This window comes from Amphiura filiformis, chromosome 1, assembly GCF_039555335.1.
Source record: "Amphiura filiformis chromosome 1, Afil_fr2py, whole genome shotgun sequence".
NCBI classification, from domain to species: domain Eukaryota; kingdom Metazoa; phylum Echinodermata; class Ophiuroidea; order Amphilepidida; family Amphiuridae; genus Amphiura; species Amphiura filiformis.
Genome location: NC_092628.1, coordinates 21,356,207 through 21,382,913, shown reverse-complemented (window position 1 = coordinate 21,382,913; position 26,707 = coordinate 21,356,207). Strand labels below are relative to the sequence as shown.

The window sequence follows — 26,707 nt, the reverse complement described above, 5'->3', positions numbered from 1 at the left end:
TGGTAGCCTGTACTTAGAATTATGTTGAAATTTTGTATTATTCTATTTACAAATATAACATACTTGAAGTTGATATGCATGTATTCAATGTTGTTAATAGGGAATTTTAAATGTGTTACAGACATGGGTAGTGATTTGTAACCCCGTATCCATTCAGCCCTTTTGTGTAACACTATGGCAAATCAGCTGTATTACTATTAGAGTGTCATGTATGGGAACCAAAGTAGTGCATCTAATCATGCAGATGTCAAACAAGGATGCACTTTGTATACAACTTTCCAGCCAAATGTTGAAATAATCCAGATGTGCACTAATCTAGTTTCTCCTCCATGAGTGACACTAAAACATGAAAGAATCCAGACATTCCTTGTCTAAATTCTTAAACTTATAGTTGCAATGCAGGTTTGAACAGTAATGTAAACCCAAGTATTTGTAGATTTGAGTTGGTGTGATGAATGAAAGTACAAGTACTTAGCAAGAGTAGCATGAATTCACAAGTCAATTTAGGCCCATGCTATAAAAGGAAAGTAATTAATTTAGGCACGAATTGAGCCAATCCTCACATTATCAAAAACTAAAAAGCTTTAGGCCATGGCAATCGATAAATTTCTGTATATACTATTTAAAACATTAAACAATTGTATTATGGTCCCATGGCAGGGGCGGATTTAGAGGGGGCACACCCGGCACGCGCCCCCTCTATTTTTGCAGAACGGCGTCTGACATTATGTATTTTTGCAGAGCGGCGTCTGACTTGTGTGGGCGGTGGCTCAGCGCCCCTCTATTGAAAATTCCTGGATCCGCCCCTGCATAGCTGAATCAAAGCCAAATTTCTAATAAAATGTACCCTTTGTACAAAGTGCTATTGTATTGTCTTTCATATTAAATATTAGATGGGTTGAATTCTTAAAACCTAGCTATAGAAATCCACTTAACAGTTGTGATGCAGAACAGTTTATTAGTTTTGTAAGAGATTTTGTGAGAATCAGAAGTATTTTGTAAGTGAAATAATGTAATTATCAATCATACTAGTGGAGTGCTCACATTCACATTAAATTAATTGAAAATTTATAATACAGATTTTGACAGATTTTAATTTGTCAAAAGTATTACTTAGAAGTAAAGGATCGTGTTCATCATGTTCATTTGGGCCAGTTTCTTGAAGCATGGCTAGTAGTCAGGCTTCTTAAGCCATTAGTCCTATATAGGCCATACCAGTCAGTGCTTACAATTTCACATCATACATAATACGTAGAATTATAAATCAATAAAATGGATCCACATTGGTAGCCTGCTGGCTTAGGAAGTCTGATCACTAGCCAAGCTTCGAGAATTTGGACATTAGTGACTGGACTACCAGTGCCATATGAAAGGTCATTGAGTGTAAAACAAGCAAATACAAAAACAAATGAAAAAATTGTGTATAAGAATCTGTTTAATTTAAGATTTTTATACATATTTTACAATCATGTAACATACACAATTTCTGAGTTAATTGGGTAACAGATCTTGCGAAGTGTACATGTAAGATTTCTAAATATGTGACACAATCAGACCAAACTTGGCAATAATGAAAATCAGATAGCTCAGCAAAAATAAGGAGCAAAACAATAAACAACATAAAAAAATGACAAATAAAATTTTCTATTAAACCAATAATGCCACAGACATATGGATTTTTACACCAGTAAGCTTAGATTCTGAACAAGTTAGTAATGGTACTAATAACTCTATTCAAAATTTCAGATTTTTTTCGAGTGGATCAGATTGTGTCACATACAAATGTAGGGGTTTCTAAGAGGGGTTGACTAGACAATGGTTATTATTGAGTGGTAAAGTGCAGTGTAAATGATTGAAACAATGAGTATTGTTGAATAGACTTGTGGCAGTGATGTGCTAGGGGCATGTTGGGGGGAGTTCCAACCCTCCCTCAAATTAGTTTCACCCCCCCCCTTTCCTCACAGTAGTGAATTGGTCATTGTTAATACCTTACATGTATGTACATGAGATTTTTTACCAGTGTATTGCTTGACATTTAAAATAAGCATGATATGGTACAAAAATGACAATAAATGTTTTTGTATCTACATGTAATTGTAGTTTAAAAGTGACCACACCGTGTCTCTTGTTATGAATTTTGTTTGAATATATGTGACGTGTCATGTCAAAAGCAGACACTTTTGGGCAGGATCGTAAATGGAGAAATAGCCAAAAATCTGCCCGGGGTGATTTTTCACAATTTGGGTTTGTTGCGAATTTGTAATGTTACTAATGTTTAAAATATTGTCTGATAGTTTCAGACCGGAATATAATTGGAATCTTGTATTTTTTGAGACATTTGTCAAGGTACATGTAATTCCTACTCTCAACATTGTCAATAATGTTTTTAAAGGCCGATATCTCAATTTCCAATTTTATAATACCATAACTTATGAACTCAATATCTTCGCTTAGGAATGTCCGATTTCATTGGGGAAAACTGCGTTGTGGAGCAAAATATCTCTATATTTAAGATATGTAAAAACCTCAAAATTGATAACCTGCCCAAAAGTGGCTGCTTTTGACATGACACGTCACATATTTAGAATCTAGATATTAGTAAGGTGTTGGTTAGGGAACAGCCTAATGAATGATAACATCCTATAAACATAACTAGTATATTAGTACTCGAGAATCCTTGGTTTTGTTTAATAGCTGACATCCTCTCTCCCTGTCAGTAACAAAACCCGGAAGGGGTCAAAATAATGCCAAATGTTGTTTTTGGAGAAATGTAATTGACATTTTTAACCCCTCCCCAACGCAACTTTATTCATTATATAATAGGTCATAGATCTTTTGGGTTGTTCCCTTACACATAGGTGTAGTGGCGAAGCATGGGTCATTCGATTGGGGCATCAAGTCTGACTGGAGGCACCGGCCACTTATCAATAGAATTTAATTTTTGAAAATATCTCACTAAAATATGTGTGATTCTAGCATTTCATTGTGTCAGATGCTCTATACAGAGTATTCAAATGACAATACGTTACCCAGCAAAATCAAAATCAGTACAAATGGCCTCAATGCTGTGCAATATTTAAATGTGTACCCACAGGATGGTGAATCCTCAAAATGGTCTGCCAAAATGTGCTTGCCCGCCCCCCCCTTTTTTTTTTTTCACATGCCAAAATAATCTTTGTTTCCCTTCTCCCACTCAAATTTTCACCTCTGTACAAAAGTATAAGATATCATTTATTTTTCCTCCTTTTTGGACCATTTCCTCCTTTTTGGCAAAACTAACTCGCTCCTGTATCATGATTCATGACTGCTCAATTGAAAACCCGAAATGTGATGTGAGTGCAGCGAGCAGAAAACTTTATTGCTTAAACTTCCTAACATGTTAATTGTTTCTACACCATTTTAGGGTGTAATGGTCAAATGGTGCCCAAATATTTGTGCCACAAATTGTTTGTCCCCCCCCCCTAATTCACCACCCTGGGGTACACCATCCCCGACTTCAGCATCAATCCATGGCATAACCTGTAGATTTGAAGGTGTCACATATGTGTGGACCAATGTGACAGTAAAACTTTACACTTTGAATGGCCCTTGAAGATTTCAACTTTTCAAACACTGTTTAGATGTTGCTCAGTTCCTTCAAAAATCTAATTCTACACCTGGTGGGAAAACCAGCAAAGCATACCTTTTATCTTAAAAAGCCCCAAACAGGTTGACATAATAAAAATGCAGGAATTCTGACTTGCCAAAAAAACTCTGAATCAATCTACTTTTTTGTTTCCTTACTAGGGAGTGGAATAATTATGTGTTCCCACAATGTGGTGAATTTTCAAAATGGTCTGCCAAACTTTTGTTGCCCCCTACCTTTTTTTTTTTTTTGACATGCCAACAAATATTGATCAGAATAGGCATGTGTTGTACTTGTAAGATCAGATTTGGGTACTTAATTCGCACAGATAGCACCAGCATATGAAAATTGGCTCTTTTTAGGGACTGGTGAAAAATTAGACCTTTGCACCCGGGATATATTAGGCCTTTATACCATTCACTGGTTCACCTAAAATCCACTTTTTATGCCCTAATATAATACTAAACTTGTTTGGTTCTTTTTACATCTTATTGTGTCAGAGAACTACCAAGTTTGATGATGTCCTATAAACAAAAATGCCTTGCAGTCAATCTAAACATGCATTTTAGAGATGTCCTCTGAATATACCAAAAGTACAAATCTATGTAAATATACTTAGCGGAAAGGTAGTTTTTGGCGGGGAAAAGTCATACATGGGTCAAATTTCAAAATTGCTAGAACAATCTTTTTAAAAACTACCAAAGTATTCTTCTAGTCATAAGGATTCACAAGTTATTAGCAAAAAGGTCAAAGGTCATATTTTGGGCTTCACATGGGTCCTAAACAGTGCAAACTAATATTAATTAATTTCTTTGCAAGATGACCAATTTGAGTCCATTTTTGTTAAAATCAGACTACATGTAGTGTTGGTTTGTTCTAATATTACTAGCCTAGGGTCCCTGGATGGGTGGGGTCAATCAATTAATATTGATCAGGATATACCAAAGCATACATATCAAACTAATCAAAGAAACAAAAACAAAATTAGCTCATTTGGGGGCACCACCACTGGACTTACAATCCTCTAACAACAGGCCATACAATGTAGTAATTTGAAAACAATCACACAGCAATATTCAAAATACAGATCATATAATTTATTGATCAAAATGTTTAAAGATTCAAAACATGAAAGTACATTAAACATTAGTACCATAAATTTGAGGTAACATATTATAATTCAATTAAACATCAGCACACTTCAGCTCACAGAAAGAAGTTCAAGTCAAGGAGTAAATTCCTTTTGTTTTTGTACATGGATATTAAATAGAAAGGAAGCTGCATTTAAGTTCACATTTACATAAATAGTATACAGGATCATAAGGATGTACTGTTTTGTTGTACATTTAAGGGAATGTAGTTTTTAAACTTATTTTGAAATACCATACAGTAGCAGTACTACTGGGAACAATATAATAATTAGAATCTCTCATAAATTATTGCTATTTCAGTGTACAAACATTTGGTGTAATAATTGAATAATTGTTGAATATATAGTTGAACAACTTTAGTTGTGACTTCAAAAAAATCAATTCAAAATTTAATCCTAATTCAGACCATTTCCCTGTTCAGACTAACATTGTAAGCTCATTTTAACATTTCTCAGTTTCTAGGGTTTATTTTAATTATATTCAAACTTACATACATGCACGTTATGTGCTTTTAAAGTTCCAAGTTTTTATGTTTATACACATTTAACCTGATAAAACACACTCCAGATAACACAAGCTCAAACCATCAGCCCAGGAAACTTCGGGTTAAACAAGAGTAGGCCTAGTTTCAACTGTAGATTTTAATAGATTGGTCACTGCCTTTGTAGTGCTGCAGAACGGTGACACCAATTGTTAAAGTTTGGTGAAAAGTGTGAAATTTGGCTCAGATGTAGTATTCAGTCTGGTGAACAATTCTGGGGGGCAAAAATATTTTGTCCAATATGGTCGCTATAGAGGTCATCGAACTATATACAGGGAAAAATTCGAGTTTGAGAACAATTTGAGACCATTTTGGTAACAATCGGAGCAAGTTTTCAAATTTGAGCCCTGTAGAGATCAAACCTTGACTTTTGACCTTTTTGCTCATAACTTAAGAACCGTACATCATGATCACAGATAGGTCAAACTATACTTTTTCTGGATCCTTGTGACCAGGGGAACACGTTGGCATGGTTTATAACTCAATTTGAACAACTTTGAATTTTTTCCCTGTATAAAGTTTGATGACCTCTATGGCGGCCATATTGGACAAAATATTTTTGGCCCTCCCCCTAGAATTGTTCACCTGACTGAATACTACATCTGAGCCAAATTTCCCACTTTTCACAAAAATTTAAAAATTTTGCTATAATTCACCATTATGCAGCACTATTGATAAAAGATCCTGCTATGATTGAAAGCTCAGGCCCCTAAAAAAATGGTTTAAGATTTGTGACACAATCATGAGGAATGACGAGTTTAATCATTTACATATAATTTTCAATTTTGATTTTTGTTCATTATTTATTCACACTTTAAAGTTTGTTAAAAGTATGGTTGACCGGTTTTAACTCCACTAAAATTGGGACTTACGATTATGAAGTTTTAAAGATTGACAATCTAGTGCATCAACTGTTTTAATTCATTACCAAATGTTGTGTGCTTGCAAGGCCTCTCTTGGAAATCAGTGCTTTGACACTGAATGACTGAAAGAGCTACCCTGCCTAAATAAATTTTAAAAGATAATAACAACATTATAAATGAGTCTCATTCCTGTTGATCGTGCCATCATTATGTACAGTACAGCACAACTCATAGCAAAGTGCAAGATTTGGGCTCTCTTGCAGGCTGTTTTAATCTTCTACAATTGTCAATTGACCATTTTTGTTTTGAACTTTGGACTTCAGTCCAGTTTCTGAGGGGTGGAAAAGGGTGTCCGGAAGCTTCTGGAAACTGGTTGCAGCCTGTAGGTTGTACATTGTACATGTAGTACAACACAGTACTAGAACTAGAGTAGCATATTACAGGGCTAAAAATCTGGGCTAAAAATTAAAACACACAGGGGCTAGCCTAAAAGCAATTTGTACAGGCCACAAATTCCATTAAATCTGATATTCAAAATAGCCCACACAAATGTAACTTGTCACCCAGCAAACACAGACAATTTTTTAAAACATTATAAACATGATATAAACACGTTTTGGTTTTGGTCATCCATTTTTTGGGGTTATAATATTAAGGTCATAAAAACCATTTAAAAATATTTCATATGAACAAACACTAGAACATTTTACAATGTGTTGTCAAAATGTTTAATTGCAAAATATTTTTTGGCAAATATTTTGCCAACACTTAACAACATTATGTTGGAATGTTTTGCATTAGTTTCAGGGATTCAAATCCGAGGAGAACCCGAGAACCGGTTCTCCTGAAGGTTCTCGCTGGATTACAACTAGGAGAACCCAAATTGGTTCTCGTAAGCCTCCCAAGTCTCAGATCGCATGTTGTGTAGCCTGGTTTCGATGAGAACCAAAGGTTCTCGCAAAAGCTCTTTACGAGAACCTAAACAGGTTCCCGCAATTGATTGCAAATCTGAACCCCTGAGTTTTCAAAAATATTTTCTAATTCTGAATGTATATTATTTTTATACCTTTTTAAAATATATAACCTGGCATTTTCTGTTAGTGTTTGCTGGGAAGCTACAATGTACTTGAGTCCTGAGCGAATTAATACAACACAGTCATATAATCAAATGCAGCAAACCTTTGACGAGCGCGACTACCGTGATGTTGCAAATTCGGCGCTAACAACGCGTACGGCGCACAGTTCATTCATAAATTTCCACTCAGCAATAACATATCGTCTTAGCAGCCAATCAGAGACAAGTGCGTGCAACGCAGTAAATACGCGATGTATCCTTACAATACGCGCTCATCAAAGGTTTACTGCATTTTAGTATTACATGTAGTCATGGCAGTTAACAGTTAGTACTGTACTACAAATAATAGTAGAGGTCTGTCTGTAGATTTCTTCTCTTTAATACACCATCTGAAATCCCTGGTGATCTGTTTTAGTCACTGTATGATTGACTCCCGGATTGACTGTCTGTATCAACTGAATCCAAAATATTCTGCAAGCAGTTGTCCACAAAATCATGACATACTTTCACATATTCGTCCTCATGCTTCAACAAATGTGCACAATGTTCTGAGTCCTCCCAGCATATTTGCCTCACATCTACCCCAAGTTCTCCTCTTGCTGCAATCACATCTTCAATCATTTTCCACGGACAAAGTTTATCTGCTTTCGAGTAAAAGTACAACTGTGGAAAACGTGCACGATCTTCTTTTAGAGCTTTGATGTATCCTTTCCGAGCTTTACGCGCCTCCCAAGTAGATGGAATGAATACACTGAGTAGATTCAATATAACAAATGCTATAATTCTGGCAAGTTTTGTGAAGAACCCAGCTTTTGGGTCCATAGCAGACAATGCGCGGATACCCGACCTGACTGTAGGTTGTGTTGGGCAACTATCGTACACGCAGCCTGCAATGTTCAAGGCTGCAAATTCAGCTGCGAAAGGTCCATGGACGGTTTCTGTGATATGACGATAAAGAGCACAACCACCATTACTGAAAACATGGAAGAAAATTGGACTTTCCTCTAAACCTAAATCGAAAATCAGTTCCAAAATCTTCACTGATGTTTCTTGCAGTCTTTCTGCCTTGTAAAAGTGCTGTTCAGGTGGTGCGGTATAGCGGATTGTTGCGTGGCCTTTAGATTGGTATATTGCGCTATATTTAGCTAAATGTTTGTCTACACAGCCAACCCATCCTAAAAGAATAACCAAAGGTTCATTTCTGCCACTCCTGGCAGGATATTCTCCACCACCTTCGGTGTCTTCGGTGGAAACATTCGGAGGAAAAGTAGCATGATACTCCAGATCTTCGGCCATTTTCTCTTTCGCCGGTAAGGAATGGTGTTGCCTACTCGTTGTCCTATTGTGTGTTGCCTAACTGAAATACTTTTATACCAAAATGTAGGATTTTCAAGTTAGAGCCCTGGATATTTTTGAGAAAGATGGTGACTGACAAGAATTTTTGTTATAACTTATCAATTCCGATTTATTTTTTGAGATGGAGGGTGACAAAGACCTTAGCGGGTGGGGTGGCCACCGGTGGGAAGCCTCGCTATTTAATATCTTTAACCCATGGCACCTCACTATAATTTGGTTCATCTCAAGTTTGGTAGTGACGTATGCATGCGCGTATTTTTTTTGGGGGGGGGGCTTTGGCGGCGCGAGCCTCCTGGGGTAAAAGCAGGTGGCGGCCAAAACGAAGGGGCGGGCCGGGCGGCGGAAGAAGAAGGGGCGCCAAAAAGAGGGGCGGCGGAAGAAGGGGTGGCAAAAAGAATTAGCAAAAAAAAGGGTGAAAACAATTTTAAAAAGTATAAAAATTTGTGAAAAAATGGTACTATACATCAAAATGTGTCAGGGTCTTAGCTAGAAATTGAGGGTTGCCCGTCATTTGAATAAAATTGCCTGTCCTAATTTGACCTTTAAAACATTTACCAGACATCTATAGCCCATTGGGGGTTCAAAAAGTTCAAATGTGTGCTTATATGGCCTTGTTATACAAATTGGGTCTACTAAAAAGATCAATTAGCTTCTCAAAACATACAATTTATAATATAGCATCTGTCAAAGGCATTAATTTTGCCCGTCCCAGGAGCAAATTCCCCGTCTAAAATGACGGCCAGACGGGTAGCTAGCTAAGACCCTGAAATGTGTTGCTTTAGGGCACTAGCTCTTCACTTTTTCAAACCACCGAAAAAAAATTGGGTTAACCTTTTCGGGCTTTTGAGGAAGGGGCGGCAAAATTTAATTTTCTTCAGCCCCCGGGGTAGGAACGGCCACGGTACGCCACTGGTATGTGCGTATTTCCTGTGCCGCAGTATCAAATCGCGCACGTAAAGTTAAACGCCCGGAGTGTGCACGTACGCGTACATGAGCATTTTGTTGGCATGCTAGTGCAGCGCAACCACGAAGAAGCATTGACGTCACTACCAAACTTGAGGTGAACCAAATTATAATTGGATGTGACAGGTGACCAATGGCGTTCACATGAGTGGGGGGCACATCAAAAATTTTGAGGTGGTGGGTCTTTGGGAGCTGATGGCGTACCGGTAAAAGGGGATCTTTTGGAGTTGTGAACCCGGGTGTGAACCAGGCTGCGAACAAGTAAAATGGGGACTTTTGGAGCTGCGAACAGTCAAAATCAAGGGATAAGTTTATGGTATTGGTACAAGTGTGCGCAAAAATTTGCCATAGTGAAGCTAATCTGATGAAATATGGTGCAAAAATGGATTTGGTTGCTGACCCAGCTGCACAGTATGGCATTTTTGGTCTGGTTGACAGGACATCATAACATCATATGCAAACTTAGTATATAATATTATATATATATATATATTATAGTCTTTTAAGTTTTAATTCGGTCTTCGCAATATTATACTGGGACCGTTCACAAACACTTGTAAGGGGGGGCTGATGCAAAAGGGGGGCCCTGAAATTTTTGACCCTCCTAAGGGGGGAGGCCTGAAAAAAATGACCACAAATTTTCCTGGGAAAATTGAGTTTATATGCTTTTCTAATATGGGGTTGACCCATAATTTTCGCGATGAAATTTTTTTGCATCAGGCCCCCCCTAACAAGTGTTTGTGAACGGTCCCTAAGGTCTACAGAAGTTTAATTAGAAGCTTGAGTGTAGCAAGGAGCGGGCCATCTTCATCATGAACACTTGAGTGCCAGGCCTCCTGGGGGTTAATCCCCGGATTTAAATCCAAGAGCTTCTTCTTGTCAGAGCATTGTTCAAAAATTGAAGCCTACAATGTAACTATGGACAATATTTAGTGAAAACTTTGACTGAAATAAAATGCATGATATAAAAAGTTGAGTAGGCCAAAGCCAGGTTGAGGGCTAAACTGAAGAAGTGAAGCTAAATTTCTTGCATATTTTTATTAATTTTCGTACGAACAGCTCACAATCAGTGTTAACTATACAAATTCAAATGGCAGGAATTTGAACTTGAAGGCATTTTTTCCAAGGGATTTCTATACACTAGAAGTTAGTTTCCGATTAAATGGGATCACCCCTAATTTGAAATGGAATAACCCAACATTTCTGTATTTCATCAATAGAGGGCTCACTCATCTAGCAACATGTAAACAAAATGGGGAAATGCAGCTGATCTTGTGTACAAATTATAACGAATTTTGCTCCATACATTGTATAAGAATCAAGGTAAAGGTAATAATAAACGTGGGCTGGTTTCATTCAGGAATAAACTCAAGTCAAGACACTCAGCTCAGTCAGACTAAAATCTCAACTCCATATTTCAAGTAAGCTTCATTTACTTCAAAAAATTATGATCATGAATAAGCTTAAAAATTATTTTAATTTGTATTGTTTAACGCGGTTGTTTCTTTTGCGAAATTGAGCTTTTTTTGATATGTATGTAATTTGTAATGTTTTTTTATCAATACAAAGAAAGAAAATCCAGATTTGTAAACCCAACTGCACTATTTTATGGATTTAATTTATTTTCACTATTTTGAAATTAGTACAGGGATCTATACGGTGATTTTTTTATTTTGGGTGGATCACCGTATAGGCATTTTACATTGAAAATACATGTCACCCATGCACCACGCAATTGAGGGGGCGCAACACTAAATTAGCGTCCCATAGGATAACGTGTGATTTGGGCCTACTTCTAGTACAAGGAACTTATACGATGTCCTCATTCACAAACTGATACTATCTGTCCATCGTATAAGACTGTTACCGTACGGCAATGTGGTGAAGGAATATTACACAGTCAAGAATAGGCACCATCATTTTTTTATTATGATCCCTCCCATTCTCCCGAAACATCAAAACATCAAAAGCGTTGCACTTATACTTACTTAAGACTGTCCTTTTTCACATAACGCAGACAAAGAAGGGCCAACTTGCCTAGAAATGGTCAAATTTTGGCAAGAAATATCTCTGTGTAATCCTATGTAAGTCCCATATCACATCGTTATCGGCGATCAAGGGTTTTTTTTTTCCTGAAGTTTGGTTGGTACCCACCAGCGTCATGCATGTGACGTGACACAGCTAAAATAATCGACCGGGAATCGGGGATCGTTAAAACGTCAACAAATTTCAAAACACAGAAAGCAGTAAACTTAATGGCGAGCGGTACGAATTTTGAGCCATACAAGTTTATGTGGTGAACTAGCCTACTTCGATCGCCATTCCTGGCGTCCCTGCAATACTTGGAAAAATAAATTTGGTATCAAATTAAAGCTCTGTTTCTGTAGATTCCAAAACATTTGTCGGCATATATCGATGACCGTTGACTTTTTTCGCTATTTCACGGTGCAAAAAATATGGCCTAAAAATATACTAAATTCACCACTCACATTTCAAAATCGGAAGTTATCTTCATCCGCCACAGAGAATTTGCTTTTGAGATAAAATGTCCGGTTTTTTCTGCATGTTATCATTGAAGACACTTGTCGAATTCATATGAGCTGATATTGAGTGATTTGAAGTGAACATGTCGGTGGATATGGTCGCTACAATCTCATACTCACTATGGACTATATTAGCCGAATTTCGTTCTTACATAAAATGCGTAGTGATTTAGTGTTGCGCCCCCTTGAATAGCAGCCTGGTACTGCACAGGTTCGCTGGTTACCAGTTGCTCTCGTCTCGGGTCTGGTCTATGTAATCGGCAATCGCGGAGCCAAAAAAACATGGCGCACATATCATGACATCAGGAATTGATGCAAATTTTACGGTAAAAGCAGTCATACCTAAAAAGGATAAAATTCAAATTGAGAAAATATTCTAGGTATGACTTGTTGTACTAATTTGAAATAGTGAAATATTAAGCGGGGTACACAGGCGCAACAACACATCGCATTGCATAGGATTCGCGCATTTTGTTAACACACAAATTCGCTATGCATACGCATAACACTTATCTGCATGCGCGACGCAACATATGGAAGCACTGATTTTACAAAAACCTACTGGTCAAATGGCTCTGTTTTTGCTGAAAAAACTTTTTTTTTTCAGTTCTTGTCCGATTTAAATATTAAGTTATAAATAGATTTCGCTCAAACTGCTCAAGGTTCTAAAGTTATAACTTAAAAAGTACCGTACTGACGCGAGTATAGTCCCACCTTCGAGTAAAGTCCCACCCCCATATTCTATTAATGATATCAAAATGCATTGAATTTGAATGCATTTTGATATCATTAATAGATTATGACATGAAAACAAAGTATCAATTTTCATATTAAAACACAAAACTTTGTGCAAAATTCAATTTTTTTAATTTTTTTTTTGTTTTGAAATTCGAGTATATAGTCCCACCCCCAATTTTGAAAAATGTTCACCCAAAAACGGGGTGGGACTATACTTGAGTCAGTACGGTATTACTCGGAACAATGATGAAATACAGAAGAAGTTGAATTGGCTATTTATCTCTAAATCAAACGACTCAGTAAGCTTGATCTGATCTCATATTGTTGTGTCGTTTTAAATTGCTAACATATTTACATGTATGTATTTCATTTATTAAAATTCCATCAATAACCACTGCATTTTTGAACAGCACGATGTCCAGTACAGGCCCAGCCATTAGTTCTGTGAATAGTTTACTCAGTGAATGGGATAAAGGCTCCAAGGTAGTCAGGGCAAGAATCCTGGCAGATTTTGTCAACAGAAACCAGGCTAAGACCGGACCAGAATTGGAGTCAGAATTCGCACAAGCAGCTAGTTTATTTCTGACTAGAATAACAGCTTGGCTACGATTATCGTATCCTTTACGATTGACTGTCAATTTCTCTGTTTGTTTTGTTTTGTTTTGATTTGATTTAAAATTGCAAATTTTTTTTAAATTTGCAATTTTAAAAGATATAGCCAGTTTTACAGAATTTTGCGTAAAAGAAAATACACAGGAGTCAATTTTCATTGTTTATTTGTATTTATTCACTTTGTGTGTAGTTTATCTATAGATTCACTTGGTGTGTGTGTCTGTGACTGTGTGTTTGTTTGCATCTGTTGGTCATTCTTATTTCTGAGGGAAAATTCTGCCAAATTTAGATTCAATTATGCATCTGACTGCATACTTATAAATAGAGTTGAATGGACCAAAGTGCAACTTACTTTAAAAATGGCATCTTTTAATGAGTCATTGTGACTGAAAACAACAATATAAATTATGTGACATTATAAGTTTAATACATGTTAAATATGTTTATATGATTGTTATAACCTTAACCATAATCCTAAATAGATACATGGTAGGGACATGTTTAAATCTACAACTCCAAGCTCTGACAATATTTCTCTCAGCTTCCAGTGGGTGAGTATTATAATAAACATATCAAAAAAAGTAACTAACCCCCCTTAAATAATGACCATTATTCAAAAACGGGTGATTGTATTACAGATCTGTAAAATGCGTTGGAAGCAGAATTTATTTCTGCACATTTTGACACCTCATTTGCAGCAATTGACTAAATATTGACGTCACAGCGTACATTTAAATCAATCCCAAGACACCCAGATTTGAAAGTTGCAGTAAATTGTATTGATTTTGTATTCAGTGTAATGGAAGGAAATCTGTGTAATGATATCTGAGTGTTTTTGTTTTGTAAAAATTTGTATGTAAGTGCAACTTTTAAATCTGGACCTCACTACATTAAGTTGACCGGTGTTTTATTGTTTTCTGGGCTATCGTATCCAGGGGTAGCACAAGCACAAAAAATCAAGGGGTCCAATTTAATTTTTCTGGACCCTTTGGTACCTGCAAAACCAGATTTAAGGGGACCAATGAGAATTTATGGAGTCCATCTGTCCGAAATTCTATTCTTATACTGAATTATGCCTCTGTGCATCGTAAAATTAAGGAGTCCATACAGTTTTTATAGGACCCTTTGGTCACTTTCAACTTGTGATCTAAGGAGTCCAAAATGGCCAAAATAAAAAAATAAGGAGTCCCTGGACGAGCAGACTCCTTAAATGCGACCCCTGATCGTATCAAATGAGGTGTCAAAATGGGCAGAAATAAACTCTGATTCCAACGCATTTTACGGATTTGTAATACAATTGCCCCTTTTTTAATAATGGCCATTATTTAAGGGGGGTTAGTTACTTTTTTTGAGATGTTTATTTTTTGTCACTATTCTTTTGGCATACAAAGAAGTGTACATGTATAAACATGTTATTTTGAACTTCTACTTTAGCATGTGAGTTACTTTTTGCAGAAAAGCATCATGTACCAATTTCTGTACATTTTCAAACTGTTTACATTCCTCATGTTCAAGTCAGACCTATAACTTTGGGACCAGAAATCAATTGTCAAGTGTTTGCCAATTGGGCTATTCCATTTGAAATCTATACACCTTCTATGGAAGCCATTACTTTTAAGGTAAAATCTCACACAAGGGGGGCTGTAGCCGGGGGCTGTAGATTTCAAATGGAGTCAACCCACTCTGGTAAACTCATTTGAGATTCACTCTCCCTGTGTGGGAGATAAGGTCATGTTTTCCATAGAGGGTGTACACCACAGAATTAGAGAAGGAGAACCGGGACTCCCTATACCGCCACGTACAATCGCACCGTCAGCTATGGGGAGAAAATTGGGGGTATTCGGGTCCTTACCGACGGTGCGCAGAGACGAACGAAAACAATTCTGCGTCTCATCTGATGCGTCTTGGTACTCGCGTGCATGTCGCATCATGTGCGACTCTCAAATGCGCCCTTCATCCATGTCGCACTTGCATGACAACGAATGCCTCGAGTGCATTCCGAGGAAAACCGAATACCCCCAATTTTTGCTCCATGCCTGTATCAAGATGGCGGTCGAGTCCTGGTTCTCTGGTTTAATTCTGTGGTGTACACAGATTTCAACTGGACTAGACCAATGACACCAAAAAGTTTGAATTTTGGTATAAGACATGAAGATTCACATGAGTGCACATTTTAATGGCTTAGAAAAGCCTCCCAGGAGCATTATGATACTAAAGTGACCTACAATCCTGGAAAGAATGTGTTCGAACACCTACTCGGATTTCCATGTTCGAAGTATTATAGTGCTTATGCTATACGAGTCACTGGAAACTAAAAATTATAATAGTGTTATGTCATTGTTCATCTTATGTGTACCCCCTCCCCTTTCCCCACCAAACAATGTTGGGAGAAGATATGGTGAAGAATTGGAAGATGAGCATATTGGGCATGCCAACATTGTACGGGGGACCATTTCCAATAAGGCCTTTAAAGTGTTCTAACACATATTTCTAAGATTACAGTCATTTAATACTACATAACCAGTCTTTGCAGAACACCCAGGTCTTAAAGTGTCTTCTTTGTACTTTTGTCTAACAGGCACAAATTTCTAGCAGAGTTCTTGGAAGTTGGTGGAGTCCTTACATTACTAGAAATATTGGGGCTGAAACAAGCTAAAGAAGATGATAAAGCACAAGCTCTTAGAGTGTTAATGTGTATTGCTAATTCTGGACGCAAATACAAGGAACTCATCTGTGAAAGCTATGGTAAGTACTGAAGGGACCCAGAACTGATCCCTGTGGATAACCAAAGTAAAAAAGTAACAAGGAAAAGGCAAAACATGTTGTGTCTGAGTTCCTTAGTGTAGGCATTGCTAATAACATATGCAATTAAACAGGAGCCAATAAGATGGCAACCAAAATCAAGTATTTAGATTAGACACATATGCAATTTGCATTCGAATGCATTTGGAGCTCATTTAAATATTTCGTCCATATTGAAAACAACTTTTTTTGGATGCATTCGACAACAAAAGCTAAGCATGGCGACCTTATGGTTGTGGTTATATAGGTTGTGGTTGTTAGGATTCATAATGCATTCTACCACAATGCTGCCGAATGCATTCCGAATGCAACAGGAATGCATTCAAGTTTGGTAAGGGTATACTAAAACCAACTAATCTGTCTATACCAATTGAATACAACTATTTCCAGGTATCCGTGCAATAGCAGAATGTTTAGCTCGTTCCAGATCTGAGGAAACCCAGGAGTGTGCCAGGACTGCATTACAGACACTAGCTCAAGGCAATCCTAAATTTGAAAACCAAGTTTACAAAGGGCTCATTGCACTCTTACCAGCTAGCTCACCTAAAGCACAGCAGATGGCTGCACAGACACTCAGAATAGTACAGGTAATACACCAGTGTACTTTGATTAGTTCTTAATACCATATTTGATCTAATCAACATGGGGGGGCTAGACTGAATCCCTCACCACCTGCAACTGCCCATGTTATTTGCTTTATGCTTGTAGTAACAACTTAAAAATTTATCGTTTGTTTGACTCACAAAAATATTTTGGCACCACTTTCGTTGTACGCCATAGCGCGACTTCTGTCGGCACCTGTGTCCTTCCTGTAGTGACAGGATCACTCTGCTGTTCTAAATATATGTGAAATGATCAAGGGAATAAGTCACATGTCGACCATGGTCGAAAATGAGTTTTACATGTTTCTAAAGAGGACACTTAGAGCTTTCTGAAACTGAAAACCCCATGTTGATACAACTTTGCTTTGCAAAGGTACATCAATTTATCAATCGCTGAAAACAATATAAAACAAAAGAATTTTAACACTTTCTTTGCCAATATCTCAAAATCAATATTAGCGACATCCGACTCATTTCCCTTGATCGTGTCACATATGTGCTGAAAATAAATGCGGTCAAAGGTTTAATTTGGACACAACTGCACATTCTCAGACCACCAGCTAGATTCTGATGGTAAGTTTGTCACTTTTTTAACACATTCGTTTTTCAGTTGTCAACACAGAATGTGACGAATGAGAGCATCATTCTAGGGGGGGGGGGCTTATTAGTAATTTCAAGAGGGTGCATATTACTTTCTTTGATATGAAAGTCAAACTGAACATTTTCAAATTAAAGATGATTTTCACATATAAAAGTGGTGTATCCGTGCCTATTTGAGTATCAATTTTTACTTAGTGACAAATTTCTCAGGAAAAATTGAGGGAAAAGAGGATCATTCAATGAAGTTCTGTAAAAAGATGGAAGCCATTGAGTGACATATACTACAAAAACAAGTACTGTAAGTTGTAGATATAACATGGTAGAATTCCTTGTACAAGCATATAATTGCTAATAAATGCCAATAAGTGAAGTTTTCTTTTTGATGAAAGAGACAAATGGCAGACACCCTCCACAAAACTTTTGTCTCTTTCGTCAAAAAATCTCATTTACAGGCATTAATTTGCTTGTAGATGATGGAATTCTACAGTATTAGAAGATTTGTGGTATCATGTTTACACTACTTCTGTTATTATATTTCTTTGACAGAAAATTGTTGGTCAAGCTAACCCTAGCATTGTAGATCCATTAGTAACCCTATTGAAATCTTATCATCTGGAGGTACAGTTTGAAGGTAAGGAATAGTCAGTACAGTATAATTACATAATATTCTCATTTTTTTTTACTCCAAAAGTGTGTCTGGTTGTTGTTTTGTTCAAGATGAATGCCCCTTGGAAACTTGATTTTATAATTTCAAATACCTGTTACATAAGTGACCTTCCATGAATAATATTGTTGAAATGGTTTATGGGAATGACTTGTAAAAATTAAATCTGTAGAAATAGGCAATTAGAATATCATCTTGAACCCAGCTACAATGATGATTAATTAGATTGCACATCCCAGATGAACAAATAATAAGAAGGGGAAAAAGAAAAGGGAAAAGTAATGCGAGTGTGTGTAAACAAGCTAAATCCTAGCAAAGTTGTATGATTAATCTAAGTGTGTAATTTTATAAAATTGTGATCTACAAGACTAGTGGAGTTCAAGAAAGTAATCTTTCCGTCTGAGTTCCGTTCAATTATTTGTATTTTTATTTTGTTCTTACCAGTTATTGAGTTGATCAAGGACCTGATGGAATATGATGTACAGGATCAACTCCTGCTGAGTTTAGTCAGTGCATTGGTACCTAGGAAAGATGAGCTTCTGAAAAGACCTGAAATACTAGATGGTAAGTTGGCTTATTGAAAGATCGATTGATTTGTTGATTGATTGATCAATCAGTTGGTCGATCATTTTTTTTATTAGTTGATTAGCCAGTCAAAAGCTTGATCAATCCATCATTAAATAAATAGGAATTAATTAGTATGGATTGATTGCTTGATTAGTCAGTCAGATGATCAATATTTTGATTGATTGATTGATTGATTGGATTGGATTGATTTATCAATCAGCATTGGCCAATTCATCATCAATTAACTAATTCCTACAAAACAAAAGATACCCTTTTTTCTTCTTAAATTCTGTAGTTATTTGAATATTTGAATTCTATTCAAACTAGCCTTGTATCACAACTTCTTCCACTCTTTCCGTTTTTTCAGATCACCTACCGTATTTCGTCAAATAGTCGCCCCCCCTCAAATAAACGCCCCCCCACCACTTTTTTCAACCAAGATGTTTCAAAAATTCCGATATTTCCATGCTATCTTGTGTAGTAAGCTTACCAAGTTGCCCACATGGTCAATAATAGTGTCAATAAGTGGCGAAAATCTGCATCGTAAACCCGGAAGTGAACCAAAAGTCAGTGTCAAAAGTTCATATTTCGTCATTTTAGCGTGACTTTTAAGCTTACCTAATGATTTTAACGGGAATTGTCGTGCTAAAATGACCTCTAATAAACGCCCCCCTTGGGAAAATGTAACACCCCGGGCGTTTATTTGACTAAATATGGTATATAAATGTCAATATATTATTTGCAATTATGAAATAATGATAATGATATATTACTTATGATACTCTTGATTTAGATCCAAGTGCACCTGATCTAAAGCGACCATTGCCTGTGTTCATACAACAGGCATCAGCAGCAAAGGTGATAGGGTAAGTTGCTTCTTGCGGGCCTCTTTGAAAGCGTAAAAATTGACAAAGCCAACAAAGCAGTTTGATAAAATGTTTTGTTGTTGTTTTTGTTTTGTTTTGTTAGTTTGGTCGAAAGGGTCTGTTGTGGTAAACATGTTGACAGCAAAGTGTGAAATGTTACTGCTTTGTCATCATAGAGAGAGAGTGATTATTTTTGTCCACAGGGGAATGCCAATGTTTGTAACAGCTAGTATCCAATGTCCTGAAGACATGAACAATTTACTATTTCATGACATTTTCTAATGAAATATCTTGGCTTTTAGTCAACGATAGCCACCTCTTTGAGCATGTGATAAACAAGCACACTCATACTAGGTGTATAAAGCAGAGTTGTAACAAGTCAAGTCATTTCATGGTCGAGTCAAGTTATTTCTTGCAATATCTCGAGTCGAGTCAAATGACTCGAGTCACTGTACAATCTCTATGGGGAAAATCTGTGTCAAGTCATTTCATTTTTGAAAAGTCGAGTCTCGAGTCATGACTCTTTACAAGTCTGTTAAGTGTTTGCAGAAACGTGACCTTAGGAGTAGGAGTTTGATAACCTAATAAGATTCACCAATATTAAACTGCTAATCAGGGTCTTAGCTAGAAATTGAGGGTTGCCCGTCATTTGAATAAAATTGCCTGTCCTAATTTGACCTTTAAAAACATTTACCAGACATCCATAGCCCATTGGGGGTTCAAAGAGTTCAAATATGTGCTGAAATGGCCTTGTTCTACAAATTAGGTCTACTAAAAAGGGCAATTAGCTTCTCAAAACACACAATTTATAATATATCATCTGTCAAATGCATTAATTTTGCCTGTCCCAGGAGCAAACTGGCCGTCTAAAATGACGGCCAGACGGGTAGCTAGCTAAAACCCTGCTGCTAATGTGAGGTGATAGTGATACCACAATGCTTCATAGTTTGATGACTCTCTGTTTATCTTTTACTTGTTCTAGCATCCTAGTAAAAGAATCCCGACCCATTGCTGAGAAGCTTATCCAGCTGAGGTGTGTGCATAATTTGATGGTTGCAATGGGTAATGAAGACCATGCAGACAGCCAGAGACAAGCTAGTATTACATTAGAGGTAAGAAGCTGAATAATATTGTTTTTGAGACCACTGTTATTGGGATAAATGCCTAGTACTGCATTCACATCATTGAATATAAAATCTCTTGAAAGTTTATCTTTTAAGAATGATCTCGTGATTATAATCAAATACTGAAGTATCAACAAATATTTTTTAAATATTTTCCATAAACTTCTAAGTATATTGCATAACTTTTTCCCCCAGTACTTGGCAAGCACATTCACAATAGTTAATGAAAACATTAGAGAAGCAATGGGAGATGTACTCTATCAACTCTTTATGGTAAGTTTTTCCATGTTGTCTTTGTGTCCATCTGTCTTCATTCCATCTTGTCTGTCTGTCTGTCTGTCATACTGTTTGTCTGTATCAAATTGTGAATACTCTCAATCATCTGGTAAACGTAAAATGAGAGATTTAAATTCAATTTAGAAAATCAGATTATTCCAACAATCCAACATACCTTGGAGCAGTACCACTGACCTTCAGCTGGGTTGTGATGATAAACACCTTGATTCCTGATGACGTCAGGCCTTAGTCCACCCCAAGGATAAGCAACCCAAAGGCAGGCAGAGCGGACTGGTATATGGTATACAGTGCGCAGAGAGTTGTACCTGCACAGACGCTTACATAGGAGAAACATCCCAACCACTCAAGAAAAAGCTACAACAAGATCAACAATCCAGTTCGGGTCCTGCAGAATTGGCTGTTTACACAAATCTTAAAGCCAGCAAACACGAGGTGGACTTTAAGGGTGTCAAAGTCCTTGACTGTGAGGCACCGTGGTACGAATGAGGATTAAAAGAAGCCATCTGGGTGCAAGTAATCGGGAATCAAGGTGTTTAACATCACAACCCAGCTGTTGGTCAGTGGTACTGACTGCAACATGGGTTGCTCTAAGGTATGTTGGAATAATCTGGTTGACTAGATTGAATTTAATTTCTTATCTGTCTGTATGTGAGTTTGTTAGAGTGTTAGTCCATCTGTTTGTCTGTATTCACAAAACTGAATGGACAAAAAAGAGTATTCAGCTATCACATGTTTTAATATTTTACTGAATGTGCACAAATACACGGCCACCCCAACATGCCCAGGGGGTACTCAAGTTTGGTTTGGGTAGGGATGTGCCATTGAGAATGGACCCATCCATATACCAATTTTCCAGGAAATGTTGATCCATCGCTGTACCAAAATTCAAACTTTTTGGCAAATTTCAAACATTTGGCTACAAATTTTTTTTCTTCAATTTGGCCTAAAAGCGGGTAATTGATATACAAAATGGCCAAAAATATGACCCATATTTGCGACACATCCCTGTACCTTCAATTGTAATGAGAACCTCCTGGGCCTTCATGTAAACACTGGCAAGCAAGGACATCTACCCTGTTGAGTTTTTATTTAACAAACTATGGATATACACTTCTGAGGTTTTTCACTCTGTCCAAGTACTGCCCCAATACTGGCAGCTATGGTCAATGGCTATAATACATTCTTAATTAATTTGTTTGTTGTTTTTGATCCAGAAACACTGTACAGGACCCATCAGCAGTTCCTCTGCATCTACAGTTACACAGTATTCAAATTTCAATGTATGTTTCCTCCTTTGTCTGTGTTTACAAAAGCACACCCACAAACACTAACACTCACCCCCTCTCACATGTTTCTCTTTCTTTTTAAAATTGACATTCAACTGAATTGTGAATATGATTATCAATTTTGGTTTTGTTTTTCTTATTTACCAGACTAACCCTGAGAGTCTGTACATGAGTATGAATCCAGTCCAAGCCGATGTGTTACGCTCAAACAAAGTCAACATACCTGGAAGTGAGTATGCAATTATATAGAAAACACTGTAAAATGTTTAGTGTAAGAATACTAAGAAAACATGATAAATTAAAGTAGAGCAAGCATGAACATCAGGTACTTGAATAATTTACGCATTTATTGTACAACAGAATAACAGAGAGAGGAAAACAAGTGTAAATATCGTCAGTCACACATCACATACAGAGCTATAAGTTTAATACCATTTTCATTAAAATTGTTTCACATACAGAGCTATAAGTTTATTACCATGTTAAACAATGTTACTCGAAAGATTGACATGTAAATTTCACCACAATTAAATCTTTGAAGTGTCTTCTTCATAAAAAATACCCTGTTGAGAAAAATTAATTGAGCAATAAGCAAGTTTGAAGCACAATTCAACACCAGTATGCTATTAAACTTATAGCTCTGTATGTGAAATGATTACGTTTAGATCAGTATGCGATGTGACCGATGATATGTGATTCGATCTGATCCACTCAGGACAAAGATGACAATTTTGAAAATTTAGTCATTATCATTATCAATGTGCCAAGTAAGAGAACAACCCAAAAGATTGATGACAATTAACATTTTTTTTTTGGGGGGGGGTACAAATGTTGATTTAAGTTTGTAAACAAGAAGGACCCTTGCTGAGAAAGTGGCAAAAACCTGTTTTTGCCCAGTTTTGCCCAGTTTAACTGATTTTTGGGCAAAATAGAGGATGAACTGAAATTTTTGTGGGGTCTGTGAACTAAACTTGAGCCAAATTATAGGCTTTGGAGCTAAAAATTTATTTTTTCCAAACTTGAGCTCAATTTTCAGGCTCAATGAACTTGAGCCTGAATGAACTCATTGAATTGACTCAATGAACTTGAGTCAATTTTCAAACTCAATGAGTTTGAGGCTCAATGAACTTGAGCATGAGGCAAATGTGGGTCTTAAGGAGCTGCCAAAGAGTCTGAAAAAGGGACCCTTGACCACGGCACATACCTGTAACACCTTTATATGTGAGTGACCACCCCCCCGGCCATTGCTTTTTCAATTCTGTTGTTGACACACCCCTACCATCCACCCACACACCTCCCATCCACACACCCCCCCCCACGCCCATGATACTGACAGCTGTGAACTGTATAGTGTAATATGTTCTTGTGTTTGCATGTTTTGCTCTCCATGCACTTTTATATTTGATATGGTAAAGTATGTGATACTAAAATGCTAGTGTGTACTGTCTCTCATTGTTGGTATGTGTCAGCGAGTCTCTTACAAAGAGGACTAAAGAGCGCGTACCACCAGTCAAAGTCTCCGCCTCATCCGATAATGAGGGCCGAGTGTTCCATGAAATGCGACAGGCGAGACTGCTACACAATTTCCGGTATTTTACTGCGTATACGCGAAGGCGCTCTATTGCGATATTTAAAGCACGCAGCGCTGGCGTGATTGTTAGACACGGCACAATTGAACAATCGGCCCTCATGAATATGCGAGAACTGGTAGCATACAATACACAGGGACTTTGACTGGTGGTACTTTCTCTGTTTATCTCTTTCCTCCATGGTCTCTTACCAACTCTGTGTTTTGTTCTTTAATGTTTCAGTTGCGTATGGAATGGAATAACAGTCTGCACTACTACAAGGACAAGATAAATCTACCATTATAGCTGACAAATATCCTGTGCCTGTGATTAGAAAAAACAGTTTAATGAGCTATTCCAATTGAAATCCATACAGTCCCTATGAAAGACATGTCCTTAATCTCCCAAACAGGGAGTGTGAATTTCAAATGGATTCACCTATTCTGGAAACCCCCATTTGAAATTCACACTCAATATGTGGAATATTATGTCTTTCATAGAGGGTGTATGGATTCCAACTGGAATCACCCAATGTGACTGGGGACAATGTTCTCAGTGTTGCCAGTCTTAGGAAATTTCCTGATTTCAGGAAATTTTACTCGGATGATCCTGTACAAATGTATAGGCAAAGTACATTTTTCAGGAAATTTTTTGCCATTTCAGGATATTTTGACAACACAGACTGGCATCTCTGGTTCTTTATTAATATTGTAATTTGTACAAATGTATATATTTACTTGTGTGTGAATAAGCTACCAAAATATAGTATACGATGCATTTTATTCCGTCCATAACTTTAATCCGTCCAGTTAAATAACTTCTTTATGAAATGTGTACTCATCAGCACCCTCTCAGCATGTGATGTGCATGGACCAGGAGGTTTGATGAAGGTAAATAAATAGTAGTAACTTTTATAAAGGATGCTAACCAAAAGCTGTTTGCAATTCTTATCCGTACCCTAAAATTGAACTTTAGTCAGCTAATTTCTTGGATGAAAACCAAAAGGTTTAGATGTTTGACTGAATTGAATTGTAGTTGTACAAGACCCCAAATTCAGCATACTCCTCAGCACCCTCTTAGCATGTGATGTGCATGGACCAGGAGGTTTGATGAAGGTAAATAAATAGTAGTAACTTTTATAAAGGATGCTAACCAAAAGCTGTTTGCAATCCTAATCCGTACCCTAAAATTGAACTTTAGTCAGCTAATCTCTTGGATGAAAACCGAAAGGTTTAGATGTTTGACTGAATTGAATTGTAGTTGTACAAGACCCCAAATTCAGCATACTGCTCAGCACCCTCTTAGCATGTGATGTTCTTGGACCAGGGGTGTGATGAAGGTAAATAAATAGTAGTAACGGATAGACGAATCCAATTTAACGCATTCCTACACCTCAATGGCAGCCATAGCTGGGTCCCCGTCAGCACCATTTCACCTAAAATGTGAAATGATGCAGCCTTGGAGGGTATTTTAAACTGCATTCTATCACCTGTGTTACATGTCAGACAAAAGAAAGATGACAGTTTACAACACAAAAGAATCTAATATTGATTTTTAAGTGGCTTGAATCCACCCAATTTCAAGGATGCTTGTCAAAAGCTGTTTGCAATCCTAATCCGTACTCTAAAATTGAACTTTAGTCAGCTAATCTCTGAAAACCAAAAGGTTTAGATATTTGACAGAATTGAATTTAGTTGTACAGATGCGTTGGAAAGGGGTGCTAATAGTTGTCACTTGACAAATTCTGTAGGGGTGCTTATTAGGGGGGGGGGGGCATTGGTTAGGTCTAATACAGAAATAATATATATGAAGGAATTAGTGCTATAGGCAAAATATCTAATATTCGATCATGAGAGCCAACTTGGGTGCACACAGATATTTGCATTGGGTGTTCTATGTAAAGACCACACGCTTTACGGCGCAAGCACATCTTTGACCAATCGCGCTTTTGGTTCACTTTCGTGTTGTTCCACGAAAAGTCCGCTGATGCAACAGCATTCGGAAGGTATGACCTCTCATGATCGAGAATTAGATATTTTGCATATCTGCAATTATAGCTGCCCTATTGATATTTGACACTTTCTGCATTCTATATTGTATACATCTAAAAATTATGACACCTGGCAGCTATTGCAGATAGGACCTTTGATATTAGATACTGTGTTTTTACCTGGGAGGCAGATATTTGTCAGAAATTGAGGGACATCAATGTTTATAATATTCAACAATAAATAAATATATCTCTGATTGAATAGTATGGCAGTTGTTTGTCATTATTTTGATTTGCATTGTTATTCTTTCTTCTTAATCAAAATGGTGCATTTCAATTAAAGGTCCGTAACCGATCGACAGCATCATCCCCCCCCCCCCCCGATTTTTTCCATTGTTGATGAGGTTTTGGTGCCACATAATAGATACTATTTTTCTCATTACTATCCTGAAATTTGACGCTCCAAGTCGATGTATTTCCGGAGAAATCATGAAACACAGCGGTTTTTACAGGCTACCATTTTGTAAATACTAAATATTACTTCCGATTTCTGGGCAGGGAATTATGAATGAAAATCAGTCTCCTCAACAGCTACTTTGGTTTCGCGTCATACACATTCTGTGAAAAAGCGAACCATACTAACTGCTGAGGAGACGGTACGCCGTATATAGTTATACAATTCCAAGGTGGTCGCAGTGGGCTATTTAGCTCAATCGGTTAGCGCATTTTGTTTTACCCGAGAGATACCCGGTTCAAAACCCGGTATCGGAAGGTTTTTTTTTCCTTTCCATTTTTAACCCAAACTTTTTTATATTCATTTGAAATGTACATATTGCAAGGGGAAATATATTTTGTTTCCTTTTTTTCTGAAACG

General features: G+C 37.1%; 2 protein-coding genes across 2 annotated transcripts; one reads left to right on the top strand and one right to left on the bottom strand.

Annotated features, from left to right (window-relative positions):
* Nucleotides 1–5,667: 5,667 nt before the first annotated feature.
* Nucleotides 5,668–8,581, bottom strand: LOC140168932 (transmembrane protein 53-like). The gene has a single exon (XM_072192276.1). It carries the CDS (start codon nucleotides 8,549–8,551, stop codon nucleotides 7,667–7,669), a length of 885 nt encoding a protein of 294 aa, XP_072048377.1. The 5' UTR covers nucleotides 8,552–8,581; the 3' UTR covers nucleotides 5,668–7,666.
* Nucleotides 8,582–10,798: 2,217 nt separating this feature from the next.
* On the top strand, nucleotides 10,799–26,168 carry LOC140168797 (armadillo-like helical domain containing protein 1). Its single transcript, XM_072192214.1, has 12 exons — nucleotides 10,799–10,897; nucleotides 13,266–13,469; nucleotides 13,950–14,018; nucleotides 16,046–16,212; nucleotides 16,660–16,856; nucleotides 18,018–18,102; nucleotides 18,580–18,699; nucleotides 19,496–19,568; nucleotides 20,551–20,680; nucleotides 20,888–20,965; nucleotides 22,423–22,504; nucleotides 24,087–26,168. Exons 2-12 carry the CDS (start codon nucleotides 13,270–13,272, stop codon nucleotides 24,104–24,106), a joined length of 1,221 nt encoding a protein of 406 aa, XP_072048315.1. The 5' UTR covers nucleotides 10,799–10,897; nucleotides 13,266–13,269; the 3' UTR covers nucleotides 24,107–26,168.
* Nucleotides 26,169–26,707: the final 539 nt, after the last annotated feature.